This window comes from Canis aureus, chromosome 10 (assembly GCF_053574225.1).
Source record: "Canis aureus isolate CA01 chromosome 10, VMU_Caureus_v.1.0, whole genome shotgun sequence".
Taxonomy (NCBI): domain Eukaryota; kingdom Metazoa; phylum Chordata; class Mammalia; order Carnivora; family Canidae; genus Canis; species Canis aureus.
In genome coordinates, this window is record NC_135620.1 from 65704773 (window position 1) to 65726032 (window position 21260).

Here is a 21260-nt window from a genome sequence, read left to right on the forward strand (position 1 = left end):
TAAAAAGCCTGAGAATTCAAACCTATTTATCAGAGTCCACAATCTTAACTAAGTTTCATTCATTCTCTCAAGCCTTCATTAACCTCCAGACAAGTGGCTGGTTTCTGCAGATAGAGGAGTAATTTTGACATAGTCCCAGCCTTCAAGGAGCTTATACTCCAGCACAGCTTCAATCAATGGAACTTTGTGCAATAATGGAAATATTCAATATCTTCACTATCCAACACCGTAGCTACTAGCCAAATGTCACTACTGAACATTTGAAATGTGACTGGGGAATGGAAATTTTATTTCATTTTAATTAATTTAGATTTAAACCTAAAGAGCCACACAGTGGTCGCTACCACACAGCACAGTTAGAACAAAAAGAGATATTAGAAGAAGAAAAAGGAGAGGAGAAAGAAAGAAGAGAAGGAGGAGGAAGATGACAAATAATAGAGTATGCTGAGTATGATTATGAGTATATATATAATAAGCTATTGATAACCATGTGATGACTAACTTTTCATTGAAATATTTGAGGGTCAAGGCGATGGTGTTTATGAAAAGATGCAGGGTGAAGATGTCATTTGAAGAGTGAGAGGTGTTCACCAGATAGAAATAGGGAGAAGGAGCCTTTGGAAGAGAAGTCACAACTTCATGGAAGCTTGAAAGCACACATCGGGTTTTTAGGATAATGGTTTGGTTTGGTTGTTGCACCAGATACTTGGGAAGGAAGGAGTGAGGAGGGAGGGCTTAATCATGAGAAATGAGCAGGTGGGGCCAAATCACAAAGGGCCTGATGTATGGTTCTGATGAGTCTGGGCTTTGCCCATAAGCAAACATTTCTCTTGGGTATACTCTAAAGCTTTTCAGTGGTGGTTGATACGCTTGTTGCTTGTTTGTTTTCCCAGGGATGGGGCTAGAGCTGGTGTTTTCATTGTCTTTAACTTCCTGCTTCAGCTTCATGCTTGTATTTTCTCATTGCACAATATTTTGGGTTTCTATTTTCACAATGCCCTAGAAAAACATAAATAGCAAAGTTAAGTTTAATTGAGCTGCAGTCTCTACTCATCACAACTACTTCAACCTAAACCTTTCCAGGCTACAGATGAACCTCATTTTTCCAGTAGGCATTATCATGCTTGCAGACCTGCCAGGAGCCACCGAGAAGGCTCCAGCAGCTGAAAAATAAAGAAATGTTCCAGCTCTTTGCAATGTACAGAAATGAAGGAAATTTATGCCCAGTTCAGTCAACAACAGCACAACTCCAGAATGACCTGAGAAAGTAAAGGAACAGGACAACAGTCCACTGAAGCACAGAAGTCAGAGAAGCTTGATAGTCACTGTTAGTATAAAGTCCTTTCCTTTTAGATCAGCACTGAAACACTATTATTTATTAATTACAAAAAAAAAAAAACACTACCCTTTACTAAGCATCAACTCTGTGTGGAAGCAGTATGCTGAGCGCTTTGCCTACAGTCTGCCACGTAGTCCTCATAACACTCCGTTAGGTGAGTCTTATTCCTAGCTCCCACATAGATATGGTGAAGCTCAGAAACACTGTCTAGCATGTGGTTTGCCCATAGTCACACAGTTAGTGAGTGACAGTGTCAGGCTCAAAGCTGGGGTAGGCCACGTGAGACTTCTGCTACTGACAGGCACTGCTGTAGCATAACTGGTGTGGCAAGGAAAACTGAACGCATTCCCACATTCTCCACTTATCCTGCCCGGTGATCACGGCTAAATCCCTCAACACTTAAGCCTGTTATTTCACCTCTAACATGGGGATAATTTGGTCATTGCCCCAATTTTTAAAGGGATTAAAAAAAAGTTGAAAATTTACTTTTAAATGGGAGGTGTTTGGAAGTCACTCAATCATCAAACCAACACAGGCCAAACACCTACAATTTAAAAAGCCTGCAGCCAAGACCTACAGGTATTAAAAGAATATGAAGACCTCAAGAAACTTTCCATTTAGCAGTTAAAAAAATCACAATGTTTATAACATGCCACTCACCCAGACAGGAATACTACTCATTCCCAGATTTCAGTAAAATAGGAAAGGGTATTTGTCTGGGTTGTCCACTCCAGGCACTAGGATCTTTAAGGTTTTAGGAAGAGGAAGGTAACAAGTACAGGAACCTGTGTACCCATGCCCTCCATTGAACCTTCTTGCTAAGTTAATCACACTCTCTAGTCTTTCTGCAAAGCATATGGACAGACACCCAAAGCACACAGAACAGATAGCAGGTTACACCCCCCCCAAAAAAACACTCTGTCAAGTCTGTTGCTGGCTTACCAAGAGTCATTTGGGTTTGCATCCAAGTGTGTTTATGCCAATTGTACTTACCAGTAAAATGACATAATTTAATAATTTGAGGAATTTAATAAAATATGAATGCATAAAGAGTTGCTTTTATGAGAAATAATTTGAATACTTTGAAAAGATTCAATAAGGATGAGTCACTAAGTAAATGGCTTTGGAAATAGGTGTTGGTGAGATGACAATAATTGGGGTAAAAATCATAAAAGTAAAGAAGGATTTTATGCCTATGCTGCTTCATGAATGTTCTTAAGTTCTGACTCCACGTTAAAAAAAAAAAAAACAGAAGTGCAATTGTAGATTGTGCATCATGGCTGTGGTTTATGAAAGACAATTGACTACAGTCGGTGAACCGTCCCTGCCCCCATCCAAAAGCTTTGGCCTGACATCAAAAGACTGGCAAAGGCATGTACATGTATGTTGTCTACATTAAAATAAAATGTGTATGGTATATGTGTATCATCTTATCCCCGCTTTAACCAACTTTTCAAAAACACCAACCAACTGTTGGTCCCAATCATAGCTGATAAGAGGACTTCTACTGTATTACAAGAGCAGAATTGTTTTGTTTTGTTTCAATTATAGTTTTATGAAGATGGCAAGATATTTGTTGAGTATGGCCAAGCCTATGCTCTGAAATGAGCTACATTTGGTTGCTGTCTCATGGGACATATAGTAGGTCCTGATTTCAGTCCCCAAGGCCTTTGCATAGGGCATGAGGGACCCTCACCCAGACTGGTTACAGGGGAACCAACAGTTTCTAGATTACCGTGCCCTGCAGGTCTAGATGCTCTCCCTGTCAACTGTTTGGCTGACACTGACTGTGTTCACTCACATGATTTGACTTGGGTTGGAGGAGTGTTTTTTAATCTCTAGGACTCTCATTTCCAAGTCTTATTGCTAATACTCTTGATCAAATTATTGAGTCTTTACAATTGATTTCTATGACGACCACAGTTCCCCCTAAATTGCTTTAAAAAAAAATGCTGGAAGCATGTTTCACTCCAAAGTGGCCCCTAATGAGCAATGAATGAACTGTTTCTACTTGGCAAATATTAAACTATTCCACAGATTTTCATATCCACGTATAACTAAGGACTACTTACCAGTTAGTGAGCTATGGAAGATTACTAAAATTGAATTTAAAAATGAATACATTGCTAAAATGTACTCAACTCTTCAATGCTCACCAAAGAAGTCTCGCTATTTCTACAAAACACAAAGCTCTTACTGTATGTGTACAATCTCCAATGGCTGGAATTCTAGCAATTTTCAGAAAGAATGCATTGTTCCCAGAGCTTTATCACTGGGGTCTTAGGTTAAATATGGTCTTCAGTTGCCTCTCCTCTTGTTTTAACAGATGTATAGAAATGCTATTGGGTTTTATCCTTGCTGTTTGGTTCTTGAGAAACCAACTACACTGTTGCCATTTTGACTATTTTTATGTTTTTACTGTTGATGGCAAGCAAAGTTTTTGAGAACCACTGCTCAGCTTGTTAATCAGAATGGCTGGGTGAAGCACTAGCCAGCTCTGAGTCTCTCTGACCTGAGAATTCTATATTCTTGTTCCTTATAGCGGCTGCCATATCTGCCCTCAATAGTGCTCTCCACACTATGGATGATGTGTGGGAGCTTAATCCCCTTTTTTCTCCTACTCAGAGTCTAAACTGAAAAAGATCCCCATTTACAGCTCCATAATATTTCCTGGGTCACGTCATTATACTCAACAATGCCATGCCCCATATTCCATGGTCCTTGTGTATATAAACAAAAATTGTAATACCTTGTGAAATAGTAAATTGGGATTAATTTTACTATTATCTTTTTATAGATAGATTTTTCTTATTGAGACAAAATACTCAACAATACTCTCCATGCCTTTGGTCTCCGCTGAGGGGGACCTCCACTCAACTACCAGATTTGATCATTTCACTCTCCTGCTACAAAAAAAAAGATAAATTAATTAATTTATCTTATATGTATAACTTCTATAAACAGATTAAAATGTAAGGTTTTCTTAGTTCAGTATGCATGCAACCATGTTGTAAAACCAACCAAATATTCTCACCTTACTTTCCACTCACTTCCTCTTATATACTCTTTAATAAAATTGAACTGCTCCTAGCACCTAATTTTAAGATATCCTCCTTGCTTTCAGTGATCCATCTGACAGCCTTTTCCCTGTTGTGTGTGGGCTCCTATCCTACCAAAGTTAGTCCTAAGGCTGCCTCCTATAAGAAATTTATCCAAATTATTATAAGCAGGAAGCAGTCTTTCTCGCCAAATCCCAGTAATGCATCCCCTGACAAGTCCCTTAAACTCTGCACTTTCAGCCTGGCATCTCAATGCATTACATCTGCCCTTTGGAACTCGAGCTGCTGCTTCCCCTCCTCCCAAGTTTTCATTTAAATTTCAGTTAGTTAACGTACCAATATCTCTTTTCCTTTTAATTTTTTTAATTTAATTTAATTCTTAAGTAAGCTCTATACCTAATGTGGGGCTTGAACTCTCAACTCTGAGATTAAGAGTTGCATCCTCTATCGATTGAGCGAGCCATGCATGCCCTACCTCCTAACACCCCACCCCACACCCCTACCCCAACAAGCTTCTTGATGACAGGATTTGTGTGGTGTTCAGCTTCTTATCCTCCCACTCTCGTATCTGCCACTGAACCTTGCCAATAGTAAGCAGTCAAAAATAAGATGAATATGTGGATGGATGGATGGATGGATGGATGGATGGATGGATGGATTGATGACTGAATGAATGAATCCAGCAAATGTCTAACCAGTGGTTCTCTCCTACAATAGTTTAATTTCTTGATCCTTATTCTTAGATGAACTGGCCTTGCTAAGGGTATCCCAAGCTGGGCTCAGCAGATTAGCAGGGAATCTCTCTCTCCTGCTTTTGAGGCAGAAGAGTATAATCTGGTTGCAGGGCAGAGCTAGAACATGAAAAACTGTGCCAAGGAAATCCTTCCCACCTACACCTGCAAAGGATGAAAGGCAGAATATTACCTGACCAAGGCTCTTACCCTCCTACAGGGTGACCACAGAATCTCATATTCCAAATTTCTGAGTGAAGAAAAGGTTTATTAATGATTATTCTGAAACAATAGCTATGACCCAGGACTGTCCCAAGTAAAAATGACAAAAGATTACCCTACCCTTGGATACATTTCATCATCTATCAATTGGGTTAATAAAGCTAACCCAATAAGAGTTCCAATAAGAGTTTTCCACAAGATGAAACATGACCATAAAAGTGAAGCGCCCAGTGTGACATCTGGCACACCAATAGTGGTCAATAAAGAACTGCTCCTTCCCCCACTGCTTAAGAAAAGCACTTTATTTTTACATTTACTGATCTATGTAATCCACTCAATGAACCTTTGTGGTAACCAAGGTAGATACCATCATCTCCTTTTACTGACAAGCATGCAAGTCAAATGAGTCTCCACTAGAAGCTCAGGTCATTCATGATGGAGCCAGGACTTAAACACAGGCACATCTGTCTCCAAACTAAAACTCTTTCTACGGCAACATCCAGATTTTATGAGCTCCACAGATAAGACAGACACCTTGTAACATGAGGCTGCAGTTGTGAGACAGTGGGCAGAGGGCTCATAAAAGGACAACTGGAAGTCCACACTCTTCTCAGTCCTAAGGGAGACAGAGATTCCAGCCTAGAAACACTAGTTTCATCAGCCTCATCCTTTCCAGAAGGAGACAATTTCCTGGCTCTGTCATAAGCAGTTTCACGCTACATCTCAGAGGTGGCTGCATTTCAGTAGAGGGTGGGAAGAGAGTTGGAATACACCATAGTGGTCTACCCAGATTAGGAACTCAGGATTGATCAGGGAATGGTAACGATCTGGAAGGAGGCAGTTTTCTGGTAGGTTTAGCAAGCATGCAAAAACATCAGTTATGTTTACACATCCACAAGCCTCCTGGCTAAAGACCAACTACCCACTACTGTTCCCAAATGAGACCAAACTATTAGAAAAGCCAGGCATTATCCCTTCTGTTCACGCTTCACTTCCAAAAGACAAATGGTGATTGGTCTAACTCATATATAATTCCTTATCTTTATGTTCTTATGTGAATGTGTTGTCTGATCTTGATTCATCTATGAGTGATGCAAAACTTACTAAAGTCCAACCCAATTTATCAATGAATAGTTCCTACTTCATAGAGAATATGAAAGGTTTTCAACACTGGTACCATATGCCCCTCCTCCTCTAAATTTAAATATAAGAGCATTCATGCTTTCTCATTTCCCTTGCTCACATATCCTTCTCCTTACCTCCAAAACTAGTCCATTCCCCTGTGGACCAGATTTCTTCACCCTCAACTTCCAAGACTGTGCTCCATCAGCCATCCATCCCCTCTAATACTCGTTCTCAATTTCCTCCACTCTGGCCTCTTCCCCTCAGCCTACAAATATGCGTAAGTCTTAGAGATCCTTAAAAACCAACCAACAAACAAACTTTTCATTTCCCCTTCCAGTTCCCACTTTACTTCTTGGTTTTTCCCTTCATCAACTATATTGACAGTGTAACAAACACTAATTGTCTCTACTGGCTCAATTCCCATTCGTCTTCAAAGCATTACAATATGGCTATCCTAAAGACTCCACTGAAACATCACCATTGAAACATAGCTTGACAATAAAAACTAATACTTCAGTAGCTGCATGAGTTAACCTGTCAAATACAATAGTCTCACTTACTTCTTTTTCTCCTTCCTTGATCATTACAGCCAGAAGCATGGGGGCTATCTCCAGGGTGTTCTCATCACCCCCCACAGCCAATCAATCACAAATCTTACATGAAAAGAAGCCTACAAGGAGATGAAAGAGTCTGAGTCCCAGCCTAGAACTTGCTACCAATTTGTTTTGTGATTTTATATTAGCCACTACCATATCCAAGCCTCAGCATCCTCAGCTGTACAATTGAGGACTAAGAGTGAACGAGCTCAACCCTTCCTTTGGGTATAATCCACCTAAGCCATTGCTTTCTAGGCCTGTTTGCCTATTGAGTGCCTAAGGATTGGTTATTTTAGAGTCTCATTCCCTTTCAAACATCATCCATCTCACCTCTCTCTACAGTTCTTTCAATTACTGATAGCACAGCTGAATCTATCCATTGTGCTCCCCACAGCCCTGGTTCTGAATGTTCCCAATTGGCAAAGAACTGGGATTTCCATTTCATCAAAGCCTGTTTTCTTTAACAATTCAATTATCATTGCATTACTGGGTCCTTGTTCTGCTATGGACGAGTGAAATCATAACATTAAGCAGTTTCCCCGATGAAGAGCCAAAAAAAATGCAAAGGAAGTAACATCTGATGACATCCAGTGATTGAGAAGAAACTAAATAACTTTAGAAACTACATTCAGTCGAGACCTGGCATCAACGGCAGCTAAACCATAGTCCAGGTTTCTAGCCACTCATCCTCTTACCTAGCTAGAAGGGGAGGGGATGGCCAACACGGGACCAGCTCCATTTAGATCAGCTTGCATTCATCACAGCACACATTGGGCTTGGAGTCAGGCACTGTTCTTGGGGAATATAAAATGGAAAAACATAATCCTGCTTACCAGAGCCCTTATTGCCAAAGAATGAACAATCCATCTTTTCTTCTGGAAGATGGTAACAAGAATTAGTGTGTTGGAACAACAAGGATTTTGGTCTCAAGCAGACTTGTTTCTAAATTCTGATAACTGCATTACTTAGTCATGGGTGTTGAGGCAAGTTAATTAATCCCTCTAAGCCTCATTTTTTCCATCTGTAAAATGGGTTTTGTACTTTACAGGCTTGCTAAGACGGTTAGAGTTAACATTTAAAAAAAATGCTGCTTGGCACATGGCAAGTGCTATGAAAATGATCATAATCAATAGTCCTAGTAGGAAAATAGTCATTTGCTAGACATGTGAGATTAAACAAATTACTTTGCTTTTTGACCCTCAACATGTTTACCTCCTTTAAAAAGGAGCTAATAGAACTCATCTCACAGAATTCTGTGCAGGCCAAATTTCATAATGCACATAAAATTATTTGATAAGCCATAAAATACCCAGGTGCTATAAAATGCTGTTACTGATGACAAATAGGGTAAGGAATAAGGACATCCCAATCTCATAGGCCCATGGGTCACTTTCTCTTCTAGCAAAAGTTTATTTTCATTTTTAAAAAGATTTTATTTATTTATGAGAGACAAGAAAGAGAGAGGCAGAGACATAGGCAGAGGGAGAGGCAGGCTCCTTGAGAGCAGCCCAATGTGTGGGACTCACTCCCAGGATCACAACCGAAGCAGAAGCCAGATGCTCAATCACTGAGTCACCCAGGTGTCCCAGTTTTCATTTTTAAACAATCATATGTCACTTAACATGTGCCAGTTACTGGCCTAGTGGTTCATAATAGTAATCTCTGGTCTTCATAACCAAGCTTTGAGGGTAGGTACTTTTACCATACCCATTTTAAGATGGGAAACAGGCTCAAAAAAGCTAAATAATTCACCCAAGGTTTTATGGATGGTGGGCACTCTTAAATACTATGCCCTATTAACCACTGAATTATCTCTAAAACTTACATTGTACCTGCAGTACCATGTTCAAATTTGGGGCTCCAAGCAAATTTCCCCCCAAATAATCCAAAAACTAGCTACATGGTCCTGTTTTATGCCACCAATCTCCTTCTCTATAAAATCACAGAGAAATGCTAGATGTTTCTGCCCACAGTACACTGGTTTTTGAAGATTAAATTACATAAACCAACATTTCCATCTAGCTTCACTATTATTTTTTGTTATTTATTTATTCCTAAGAGACACAGAGAGAAGCAGAGACATAGAGGGAGAAGCAGAATCTTCACAGGGAAGCCCAATATGGGACTTGATCCCTGGACTGGGATCATGCCCTGAGTCAAAGGCAGATACCCAACCGCTAAGCCACCCAGGTGTCCCTAGCTACATTATTTTAATGAAGAAGTTTCCTACACATTTCCCTGTTACTTGTTATTAATTCTTATAAACCACTTGGTCAGAATAGAGAGCATTTTTAACAAGTGCAATGATAATCAACAACAAAAAGCACAGACACAGGCAAAGGGCATACGGTCCATGAGTGTCAATAAAGAACACAATAAAAATAGGGAGATGAAGGCAGCTGTGTGATGCAGGAGGCTCCACTTCATCATTCCCACTGGAAAGAAGAGTTTCCCCAGCTTTCAAGTCTCCATAAAGCTGTTGGTAATAGTACCTGGCTGAGATGCCCTTCAAGAAATTCCCACTGGCATTCCTATATGTGGCTTGAGATCACTATGGCCTCATCTACCATTCTGGGGACTCTGGCTCTTTGTCTGCCTCTCACCTGTGCAGGGGATTGACAAAAGCAACCCACCTTCTCTGTACCTACCCCAAGTCTGGGGGAGAGGAAGGTCAATTTCCAGGTGCATCAATCTTCCCTGAAGTCTCTTCCCGAGGTAGGTCAGGAGTGAGTCCTATTTTGTAGCTGAGGAAACCAAACATCCTCAGAATGGAGTGACTGAGAAAGATGGACCAGCAAGGTATGGTGGAAAAATATAGTCTGGTCTCGCAACAGATCGGGACCAAATTCTCCCTATACTTTGGCTGAGCGTAGAAACTTGGAAAGGTGACTTGTGAAGGTCACCTCCATGAACCTGGGTCCTTACTTGCAACATGTAAAGAATATCCGTCTCCTCCCAGGGTTGCTGTGAAAGCTGAAATAAGATAATGTATATGAAAGCCCTAGCCTCGTATCCAGCACATACATAATCAGCCCCCACAAAAAATGTCACTCTCCTCCTTACTCCCTTTCCCCAATCATGTCATCTGGGGAACAACTGAAGAAGCATAAGGGCTTTTCAGTGTGGAAAAATGAAGCCTCAGAAAGATAGTGAGCAGAAGAGAGGAGAGAAGAATTACTTTAAGTAGTCCTCAAAAAACAACTCAAATTGGCTGGATAAAAGTTCCGGGTTGGGGAATGAGGGTAAGGATGGGGGTGGTACAAGTTGATGCATCATAGCAGTGAACTTCCTGGCATTCAGCTGCTCTGAACGTTTTCAGAGAAAAATCATTCTTCATCTACAAGTTATGACCTTATGAATAATTTTTTGTTCATTAGCATGAACAGAAAAATCTGATCGTTTCAAAAGGACCACTTGAAACTCTTCTGCACGCATAACGGGCACTAAGAATCAATGCAGAGGCACAGTATAGGCCTGCAGATAGTCTCTTTCCCAAATGCTTCACAAAGCCTTGTTCTAATTAAAGGGTATGCTTTTGCCTTTCAAAAGAGACCAGGACCTCCAGCAATCTTAGTGTAGAGTCTAGAGTCTTCCCTTTATTCCCCAGGACTGGCATACACAGGGGCCAATTAAATGATGAGTGAACGAAGGACGTGGATAACTAAGTGACTGGTCACTCGTTTCTGCCGCTGGTAGCATGTTCTGTGCATGCTGCTTCTGTCCATTTTCAAAATCAGTTTCAAGCTTCCTTGGCAAAGATGCCAGTCACTTCCCAAAAATCTCTTCTCCCCCCATCTCCCTGGTAACAAAAAGCTGAATTCCTGAACTTATTCAGAGCGACCACATACCCAGTTAAAGGCATCTATTTCCCAGGCCTCCCTTAAAGGTAGGTATGGCCTTGTGACCAAGGCTGACCAATAGTGGTCTTTCCAGCAAGTTTCCTTAAAAGGAAGAGGAAAGGCCCTTCTTCTTTCCTCCCTCCTTCCCACTTTTGGATTGTCAAGTTGGAGCTCCAGCCACCATCTTGGACTGCCAATACAAGACTTGGGATGCAAATGCTATAAGCCGGAAGAGTATAAGCAGGCTCCTGATGACTTTTCGGGGCTGTCATAGCAGCTCTGGGCAACCTACTCCCAGATTTAATTTATACAAGAAAATAAACCCTTGGATGTTTGAGATATTTTATAGGGTCTCTGCTAAGCCTAAGGGATCCTGCTCCCAAAGCCCAATCTGGTTTTTCTGGTTGTAACAACCAAATATCCCCAGTGACTCACAGCACTGCCTCTAACTCGTAAGTCTGGACAAACAGACAACCTTCCATGAATAATTAGTAGCTTGATACCTTAATCACAAAGCTGATGCTTTCTGTGAGGCCATCTTTTGACTTTTATGGCTTTTTAAATATTTTTCTCTAACAAAACCTATACATTAACCCTCTTCTGATCCCTATTCAAGGACTGCTTTTCACTTCCAGAACACAGCTCAGCAAGATGTCTGCCATCCCACTTGAGCCATCTCTGATTCAAATCCCGTCCTCTATCTACCCACTTCAGCCACTGTTTCTATTTGGGAAAATTCACAAATAACCAGTTCACACTTGTTTCTGATTCTGGGGCCCCTCAAAAAAAATGCCACAGTACTTGGATGGAGAGTCATCATGATGGTGACTCAGTCCAAACTCAAAAGCAAACCTCTACCACCACAGGACCAAACTTGATGGGAATTTGGGGTGTTGGCCTGACATACCAACCCCAGGAACGTGACTTTTTACTCAGGCCTAATCACTACCATCACACACAGGACACCAAAATAATTTTATGATGTTCCCAGCTATTTATGGTGAGGTGTAACCAGTGACATTTCAGAAAATGTCTGTCCCACATCTTGGTGCTTGATTTTGTTTTTAAATTGAAGCTGCAGAAGACATTTCACGTGCCAGGCAGCTCACATGCCTGCAGATCCACATGTGATTTGTGGGTATGACTTTTCCTTTGCGTATAGTTCCATATAAGGTCCCCTTTGCCTTCTAAATGTCAGAAAACTGTCTCATTCATGGAATCTTGAAGGACTAATTCTGGCTCTAGTTACCACACGCCGTCTGGTATGTGTGTACCTGTCTGTTGGCTTCCCTCAACTCTGTCCCCACCCACGACTCTGCCACCGCAACCCTAACCCCACACTCCCAGACCATAAGAGCCCTCAGGGGACGAACTCACCTTTTTCCATCTCTATGATGTGTGCATAGTAGGAATTCAACTCACATTATTTATTTATTTAAATGATTCAAGTTCTTTACTTTGGAAAGAATATAAAGATTAAAAGGTTAATCTAATTATAGGATTATAGACACCATAGTATTATTACATATATAAATATAAAATTAATCTAAGGTGCTAAGAAACCTCTGATGTAAAATCTTCCAGAAAATCCCGCCTCATTTTAGGAAAGAATACACACACCCACACACACTCATCCATAAATTTCATTTTATCTTTTTTTAAAAAAACATTTTCCCTTTCATAAACTCACTGTTGCTTCTTTAATTCTTACCACTAGAAATGTGAAGGTCAAGCTACAGTCAGCTTAAACAAGAATGAGTCCTCCTTAGGCCCCCTTCCTGGAAAGGGCAGGAGGGCACCAGGGATACAGGACAACAAGTGATTTTGCATCGTGCTCAGTTCAGGTCCTGTCCTTAGAAGTTGATGAAGGAGGCTTTTATTCAGGACTTTTGAAAACAAGTGGGAACTCAAGAGAAAGGAACTTCATCCTCATCCTATAAAATAAATTGTGTACAGTTCATTGGGTCCTTAAGCATAAATACCAGAAAACATGCTGCAAATAATTTTCCAGTGAAGCCATACCGTGGTTCTAGCATTAGCTATCAATCCTTCCTTATTAGAAAATATATGAAGCCCTGAGCTAGCCCTGGCTTTGCTCCTCTACTTCTGTTGAGTTCTGTGTCTTTTCATCTGCTGCCCCTCCCCTTTGCTCCATGCTGGGATACCTCCAGAGAGTCTGCCCCCTGACAGTACAGCTGATGGACGTCTTGTAGAGAAATCTGTCTCCTGTCTGCAATTGTATGCAGCTTAGTCTCTCTCTCTTTCCTTTTCTCTCTCCTTCTCCCTCCCCCCGTCTAATAACTGAATAATTCTTCCATAGCATTTCCTGGGCCCTTCCATATCAACTATTCCCTGAACCATGGCCTGGAAATGTCTCCAAGCAGTAATCTGGGGGGTTTCACCTCACTTCATTTGTTTCTCATCTCTTAGGGATCAAAGGTACTTCATTGTTTAATGTTGGGGGGTCTTGACATTGTTGCTTCATATATTTTGTATGGTTTGGGAGGGTTACTTTAGGGAGGATGTATCTGGTCTTTTGACTCCACTGTGGCAAGAAGCAGAAGTCCTATGTTCACTTTTAAAATGAAATCCCAAACATTATATGGTCTCATTCATTTGGGGAATATAAATAATAGTGAAAGGGAATAAAGGGGAAAGGAGGAAAAATAAGTGGGAAATATCAGAAAGGGAGACAGAACATGGAAGACTCCTAACTCTGGGAAACGAACTAGGGGTGGTGGAAGGGGAGGAGGGCGGGGGGTGGGGGTGACTGGGTGGCGGGCACTGAGGTGGGCACTTGACGGGATGAGCACTGGGTGTTATTCTGTATGTTGGCAAATTGAACACCAATAAAAAATAAATTTATTATTAAAAAATAATAAAATAAAATGAAATGAAATGAAAATCCCAAACAAGATAAAACTAAACAAATAAACTACACGTTTGTTTGACTGACTGACAGACAAGCAGACTGATGGAACTGAGATCAGATAAACTTGCCAAGATATCTTTAAAACAGATTTTGATGTTAATTTGGACAAATAGTTACTAGGTCACTTTTTGCTTGAAACCAGCTTGCTCCTTGAATACAACAAAGCATCAATTGTTTAACGAAGTAAATCATCCTTAAGTCTGTTGTCTTCCAGTTGCCCGCAAACACTCAACTATCTTTTCCAACCTAAGAAAGTCACGAACGTCTTCACCAAGTCCAAAATGTAATAGCTTCCATTCTGTGTGGTTGTCTCAGCAAATCCTCTTCCTCCTCTCCCTCCTCCTCCTCATTCAGGTGCTTTTTGTCCTCCTGGGTGTTCCCTTTCCTTGGCAGAGAATAACCACTTCTAAGGCTAATTGTAAGGGTGAGTTTGGTTTTGGTTTTCCTTTCAGGTTTTTACTTGAAAATATTTTTTATTGTCCTACCTTTCCTTGTGTTCTGGCTCTGTTTGGACAATAATGATGTGTTCTTAATTGTAATCATATAAAGTCTCTCTTATGTGGAGGAGTGGAAGTAGCACCCATTCTATTGATCCTATCATCTCGGCTCTCCTCTCCCATGTCCCACTCCCCACTCCTTAGGAGGTTTTATACTACTTCCTTCTCCAGCAAATTGTCCTCATCCACCTCTGGTGGATTTCTGAATTCCTTGGCTCTAGGATGACTCAGGAAATCCCTAAATCCCCAAGTAGGTAAATAGGCTCAAAAGGAGTCAAGAAGGGGGAACAGGGAAGTAGAGCTGTACCAGAAGGCTGGGCCCTTACTGCTCTACTCTGAGTCACCCCAAGTACACCATTTAAAGTAGTCTGTAGTCCTAATTACTTCTTTTTCCTGTCCACTGCAGCACTGACCTTTGCAAATACTAAAGACACAGCAAATATGTTTTACCTTCTAGACCACAGACAGCTCTTCAAAAAGCCTTCAAGGTAAGAGGGTTATATTACTCCCCAGCTTTTGAAGGAAAAAAAAAGGTTTTTTTTCCTTCAAAAATGGAGAGATGGCCAAAAATAAAGAATGGCCACTTGTCTTGGTTTACTTGGGACTGAAGGAGGTTGCCCAGGATGGAAAAGGTATCTGCTTTGCTGTAGGACTTTTAGTTTTAAAACTAGACAGGCCCATGTCTACGAGGATGTTTATCTGGCACTTCCTGGTTGCATGCCATGCCACTTCTGGTTCACCCTAACAACTATCCCCAGTGATGAGATGATTTAAAAAGATGATCAAGGCAAAAGTCAATCACGATTATGTTCAAAAGTAAATATCCCCAATCACTTATTCTCCAAGTATTGTCAATTCAATGTACAATATGACAGTTTGGCAAACATTTTTGGTGTCTTTAAACATATTTATCTGTTTTTTTAAATGTTCCACAGTTTCAAAAATAGTTCCCTGCTCTATTTATTTCTATTTCATTTTTTAAAGATTTTTATTTATTTACTTTAGAGAAACAGAACATGAGTGGGAGGAGTGGGGGGAGAGAGAGTCCTAAGCAGACTACTCACTGAGCTCAGACACTGATATGGGGCTCAATCTCACGACCCTGAGATCATGACCTGAGCTGAAATCAAGAGTCTGACACTGACCCAACACAGCCACCAGGTTCCCCTATTTCTTTTTCATTTTTTAGTATTATATCTTTCCTTCCATGATTTTAAGAGAGAAATTCTGGAGTCACTTTAATGGCCATTGATGGGGAAACAGAGGACTAGCTGAGGACAAAGCACATTGACAAGCCCTTGAAATAGGGAGAGTGACATTCCTCTACAGAGTCAACTGCCTCGATGTTCATACTTTGCTAAGGGCAGAAGGCAATCTTAGCTCCACCCCCAGGATCCTATGAGTCTACTTTAACATATAAAAATTCCTTTAGAAATTTCCCTTTATCTCTAAACCCCCAAGACACGTTTTGGCAATCATCCCCCAAGCACGTGGCCCACTGATATACATCTGAAGAGTCTCATGACTCAGGTTTCATTAGATGGTAGTAAGTGCCCTTTTCTAAACAATAGCCAGCCCCCTCAAGGTCCTGGAAACCTTGCTTCCAAAATCCCTTAGAGAGCAGCTATCCCCAAACCCTTCCCAACTCCCAGGCATATAATCAGCCTCCCCTCACAGGCCTGGGGCAGCAGCTCTCCCTGCCCAGGGGTCCTGTCCCCAGGCTTTTAATAAAACCACCATTTTGCACCAAAGATGTCTCAAGAATTCTTTCTCTGTTGTCAACACCGGACCTCACCTATATTCCAAAACTTCATCAGCCAGTATAATGGAACACTTTTAAAAAAAAAAAAAAAACCATGGTCTGAATTACAAACATTTTTTGCTTTATACCAAAAATAGCATAAATCCCTGTGAAGAAAAATACCAACATGTATATGTTACTTGGAAAAATGTTTATATGCTTCTATGTACATATGTGTAGGTATTAGCAGTTTTCTAAATAATACACATGTGCTTGTTGGCCCTCTTCTCCAGAAAAGATTTACGTTTGGCTATGACTTTATTTTTGTGCACAGTGTAAAGGACATTTAACTTATTTCAGCTAATCTATTTTTGCCACTTAGGTTCTTTCAACCAATCCTCTATTACTGGTTACTTCATTTTTCCACTGAATCCCCTATTACCAGACATACAAGTTTTTTCAGTTCTTCTTTGTCACAAAAAGGAAGCACGGGAAGTACAAAATCATCCTCATTATGTACCAACGTTAGACGTATTTGGAAAAAAAGTAGTGATTGTACAATTTTTATTTCTTATTAAATCATCATTTCAGCCACCTCACTGTAGTGGCCAAACCTTCTTCACCAAACTGCTTTGGCCAAAATGTTTTCAGCCATCTCACCTAGAATCCTGAAGTATGAGTTACATGCTTATTTTGAGGAGAAAACCAGAGACCAGGGTGAAGGGCTTGGAGAGGGAAAGAATAGAGAGGTGTTGACATGATTGTTACTTTAAAGCCATCGGAACTTACTGTAGGCGTTCTTAAGGGTGTGAGGAACCACGGCCATTACAGAGAAGACCCTACAATCCTGCTCCCCTCCATCTATGCCTCCCCCTTTCCAGACAGCATCCCAGATAAAACAGATACCATTACGTCCCCCAACATCCTACAGACTTAGAACACTTACTTCTCATTTTTATTTTAAAAGTTTATACATCTCAAACATTCTCCTTTATACTGTAAGAGCCCATTTGACCAGTTATGAAGCTCTTAGCTGCCTGTTACCCTGACTCAAACTGGCACAAGCAATATGGAAATTGGCTACTTCACATAACAAAGTCCAGAAGTCATGCAGACCTTCCTTCCATCTCTTCACTCTGCAGCCTCAGCATGTCAGCTTTGTGCAGTGATTGCCTGTTTGTGTGTCGACAAATGACAATCACACACATTAACATGTTCGCGCCCCCAAGGAAAGAGAAAAAGAGGCTTGCCCTCCCAGCCATGAAATATAAGACTTCCATTTAGTCTGATGTGGCCAATTTAGGACATACATCAGTAGGACATACACAATAACAGTTGCCAGGCAAATGCTGTGTGCTGACAGACCTAGATGTGGAGTAATTAAGTTTTACCCCCTGAGCTGGGAAAGTGGTAGCTGAATAAAATCAGGGTTCTCTTAGGAAAAAGCAAGAGGAGGGAACCAATTGGATTCAATATGCCCATGCTTCACTTTCCTTATATGATCCCTTCATTCCTCGTTGATTAAATTACCCAGTCAGCTGCTGCCTCTCCACCTCTCTGGGTTTTGTAGTTGAAGTGTGGTGGTGAAGGACTCTAGAATCCCAAGGTCATGGCTCACCCTCCGGTTCTGCCACTTGCTTCCTTTGTGAAGAAGCTTTACAAACTTTTAGAACATCATTTGAGCTCTCTGCGCTAACTCCCACTACTGTAAAATGGGATAGTCACAATTGCTATTTCGTGGACCCGTTATACAGATTCCATAAGAAAGCCCATGCAGTGCCTTACGTAAAGTGATGGCATAGCAAATGTTAGCTTTTCTTATTAATGTTAGTGAGCTAATTAGGTGTAAACTGTTAATCCTTCCAGTGGTTCCCAAAGCATAGTCCAAACCAGCGGCACTGGTATCACTTGGGAACTTACTAGAAATACAAATGTTCAGGAGTCAACAGCAGACCAACTGAATCAGAAACTCTGGGTGTGGGGTCCAGCAGCTGGGTTTTAATAAGCTCTCCTGGCGATTCTGAAGCACACTCAAGCTTGAAAATCATGGCTCTACATCATCGCTCTCTCCGGCCAAACTAGACCAGTCGCAGAAAGCACTTCCCAACCATTAGTCAATAAATCTTCCCTCTTGATTTTCCCTCTCTCTCTCCTATGCTCCCTCTACTATATCTTCAAGGCCCAGCCCAAATAGTACCTTACTCTGGTGTTACCTCTGCCTGAAACACTCTTCCTTTAAACCTTGCAGGGCTGAGGCCTTCCCATTTCTGAGGCCTCGGATCAAATGGCACCTCTTTAGAAGAGACTTTCCCAGACCACTGAGTCTAAAGTAGCCTGAGCTTCTCTCCACCACATCCCACTCTTCTATTGTTTCCATAGCACTTGCAGCAATCTGAATTTGTTATTTATTTGTTTATTTGTTAATTAAGTTGTCTCCACTCACAGACATAAGAGCAGTAAAGGCAGGGGCCTTGTCTACTCACCTCATAGATCCTCATAGATCCTCAGCACCTAACACAGTGCCTGGGAAGTAGTAGGCACTCAGGAAATATCTGTTGCATGAACGAATAAATGAAATGACAGTGAGCTTTTTGTAACACCAACACAAGGGCTGGGCTATGTCAGGCTTTTCACATGATTTGAGCCACCATATTACGGTGCTAACCAGTGGATGCAGAAGTCTCCGTTCTAAGGTCAGAGAATTACAGCTCCCACGTGGTTCAAAGAGCAGGAGGTCCTCCGTTCCCTCTCTTCTCCACGTAAGCAGAAAACTGACCAGACAGTTGTATTCACTCCTATCTGTAAAGCCATTCAAGCCTTTCCTCATGGTCTTGGGGGTTTATTTAACTACCCTGACAACTCAGAAAGTTCTTTCCGCCTCCCCATTAAGCCCTATTTCCTGACATCCTGATGTTTCTGGAGATGGAGAACAATTTGTCCATCTCTACTTCATAATAACCCCATGTGGCTGTAAAGCAAGTAATGAAATCAATCCTCGGTTTTCTCTTTTCCAAAATGAGTGACTCCAACTCCCTTCAGTGCTCCTCCAAGGGCCCATTTAAAAATGTCTGATGCTTGTCTGTGGAGCCTCTCCAGATTTTTCCCATTATTTATAAAATGAGGACATTCAAACTGAGAGCAATGATGAGAAAGATTCTGAACATTTCTTTTTCATCAAGTTAGAGGTACGTGTGAACTCTGTCCTACAGTGACAAAAGCTGGAAATTCGACAGTATGGGTTCAAGTCCCCACTTAGCCACTTGTATGCCTTGCACTTTGGACTCATTATTTAACCTTTTCGATCTGTACTTTGACCCCCCTAAAATGAGAGTTCCTGTTCCTCAAGACTTTTGTGACACTCACATGAGAAAACATATATATGAAGTATGTAAAATGTGAAGTGCTTTATAAGCATAAATAATTGTTCAAGGAGAGAGTGCTTTACATTTCTCTCTTTAAAAAATCAATGCATACAGAGGTCACTACCCATAAATTCAGTTTTGTATCAAGAAAGAAAAAGTAGGGCAGCCTTGGTGGCACAGTGGTTTAGCACCACCTGCAGCCCAGGGCGTGATCCTGGAGACCCTGGATCAGTCCCACGTCAGGCTCTCTGTATGGTACCTGCTTCTCCCTCTGCCTGTGTCTCTGCCTCTCTCTCTCTCTCTCTCTCTCTCTGTCTCTATGAATAAATCAATAAAATCTTTTTTTTTTTTTTTTAAAGATTTTATTTATTTATTCATGATAGTCACACAGAGAGAGACAGAGAGGCAGAGACACAGGCAGAAGGAGAAGCAGGCTCCATGCACCGGGAGCCCGATGTGGGATTCGATCCCGGGTCTCCAGGATCACGCCCTGGGCCAAAGGCAGGCGCCAAACCGCTGCGCCACCCAGGGATCCCAAATCAATAAAATCTTAAAAATAAAAATAAATATTAAAAAAAGAAAGAAAAGGTACCAGATCTAAAAAAGAACACTAGCCCCACCCCCATTAGTTCTTCTGAGGATCCACAGGATAAAATCAGTACCCAAGCTCACAAGTTCCTCTAGCTCATGATCAGAGCACCACATGCTATTTTTGACCTTCACTGGAAAAACTGGCTTCATCAGACTTCCTAGAAAGAGTTTAAGCACATTAAGAGGAATCAGAATAAAGTTTTAGTTGTAAGCAGTTTATTCTCCTGTGTAGAAAATAGAGTCTCCATCGTGGTAAATGTAAAATGTACCAGCTACAAGGAGCAGAACTGACTGATGGCCTCAGGTGCCACAGTGAAACCCATCACTTCTTTGAGGCCACACCTCCCAAAAGCTCTTCCCAGCTAATTGCTGGACTCTGCAAGGATAGCTTGGCTATCCCATTGCTGAAAGATGCAACATGCAGGATTCCTCCGTTGACTGACTTTGGTTCAAGGTTGTCTCCCTTTGCCAAACCTTCCTTGACTGGCACAGCTTCCACCCAATGACTCAGCCTCCTTCCTTTCTTCAGGTCAGACAACCATTGGGGTCTGACAGCTGTCAAGCTTCTCTAGCTCCCACCTCATTTTCGCTCACAAGTACTTCCCCTAATAAAATCCTTGGCATCTCTCTCTTAGAGGATCCAGACTAACATTGTAAACAAAAGAAAAAAAAGTTTTCAAAGAAACTTTTGTATCTATAATCATATCTATTCGTTATAAATATCCAATAAATCGCACAAAAGGGAAATTGCAGTCCCCACTGTTTGGATGAGGAAATGGGTTAAGTGACTTGGTTGGGATCAGTTACCTCATTTTTTTCACAGATTCCCTGTATCCCAGTCTTCCATGCTCTGTGTTCAGAAAAGGACTTTGAATTTGCTTTCCCTTTTGATTATTTTCCTACTATGACCTATAGCACTTACAATTTATTAAACAGACACTGTGTAAGCACTTCACACATATTACATTTTTCATTTAATCCTCACAACAACTCAGGAAGGCAGGTACTTTCTCCTTTACACATGTGAGGAAACAGCTCCAAGAACTAATCTATCCAAGCTCATTCCCCTACTAAGTAGAGGACCCAGGACCAGCCCGTGAATCTAAATCTAGTGCTATTAGGAGTACTGGTGGCTCAGTCAGTTAAGCATCTACCTTTTGCTCAGGTCATGATCCTGGAGTCCCCAAATCAAGCCCTACATGGAGCCCCACATCGGGCTCCCTGCT

General features: G+C 41.2%; 1 protein-coding gene across 1 annotated transcript in view; it reads right to left on the reverse strand.

Moving 5' to 3' along the window:
• Nucleotides 1-616: 616 nt before the first annotated feature.
• Nucleotides 617-21260, reverse strand: part of LOC144321550 (uncharacterized) — a 168313-nt gene continuing 147669 nt past the window's right edge. The window contains exon 2 of the mRNA XM_077910923.1: nt 617-999. Within this exon, the coding sequence (XP_077767049.1) occupies nt 990-999 (10 nt within the window). The 3' untranslated portion in view covers nt 617-989. The remainder of the gene's footprint in view (nt 1000-21260) is intronic.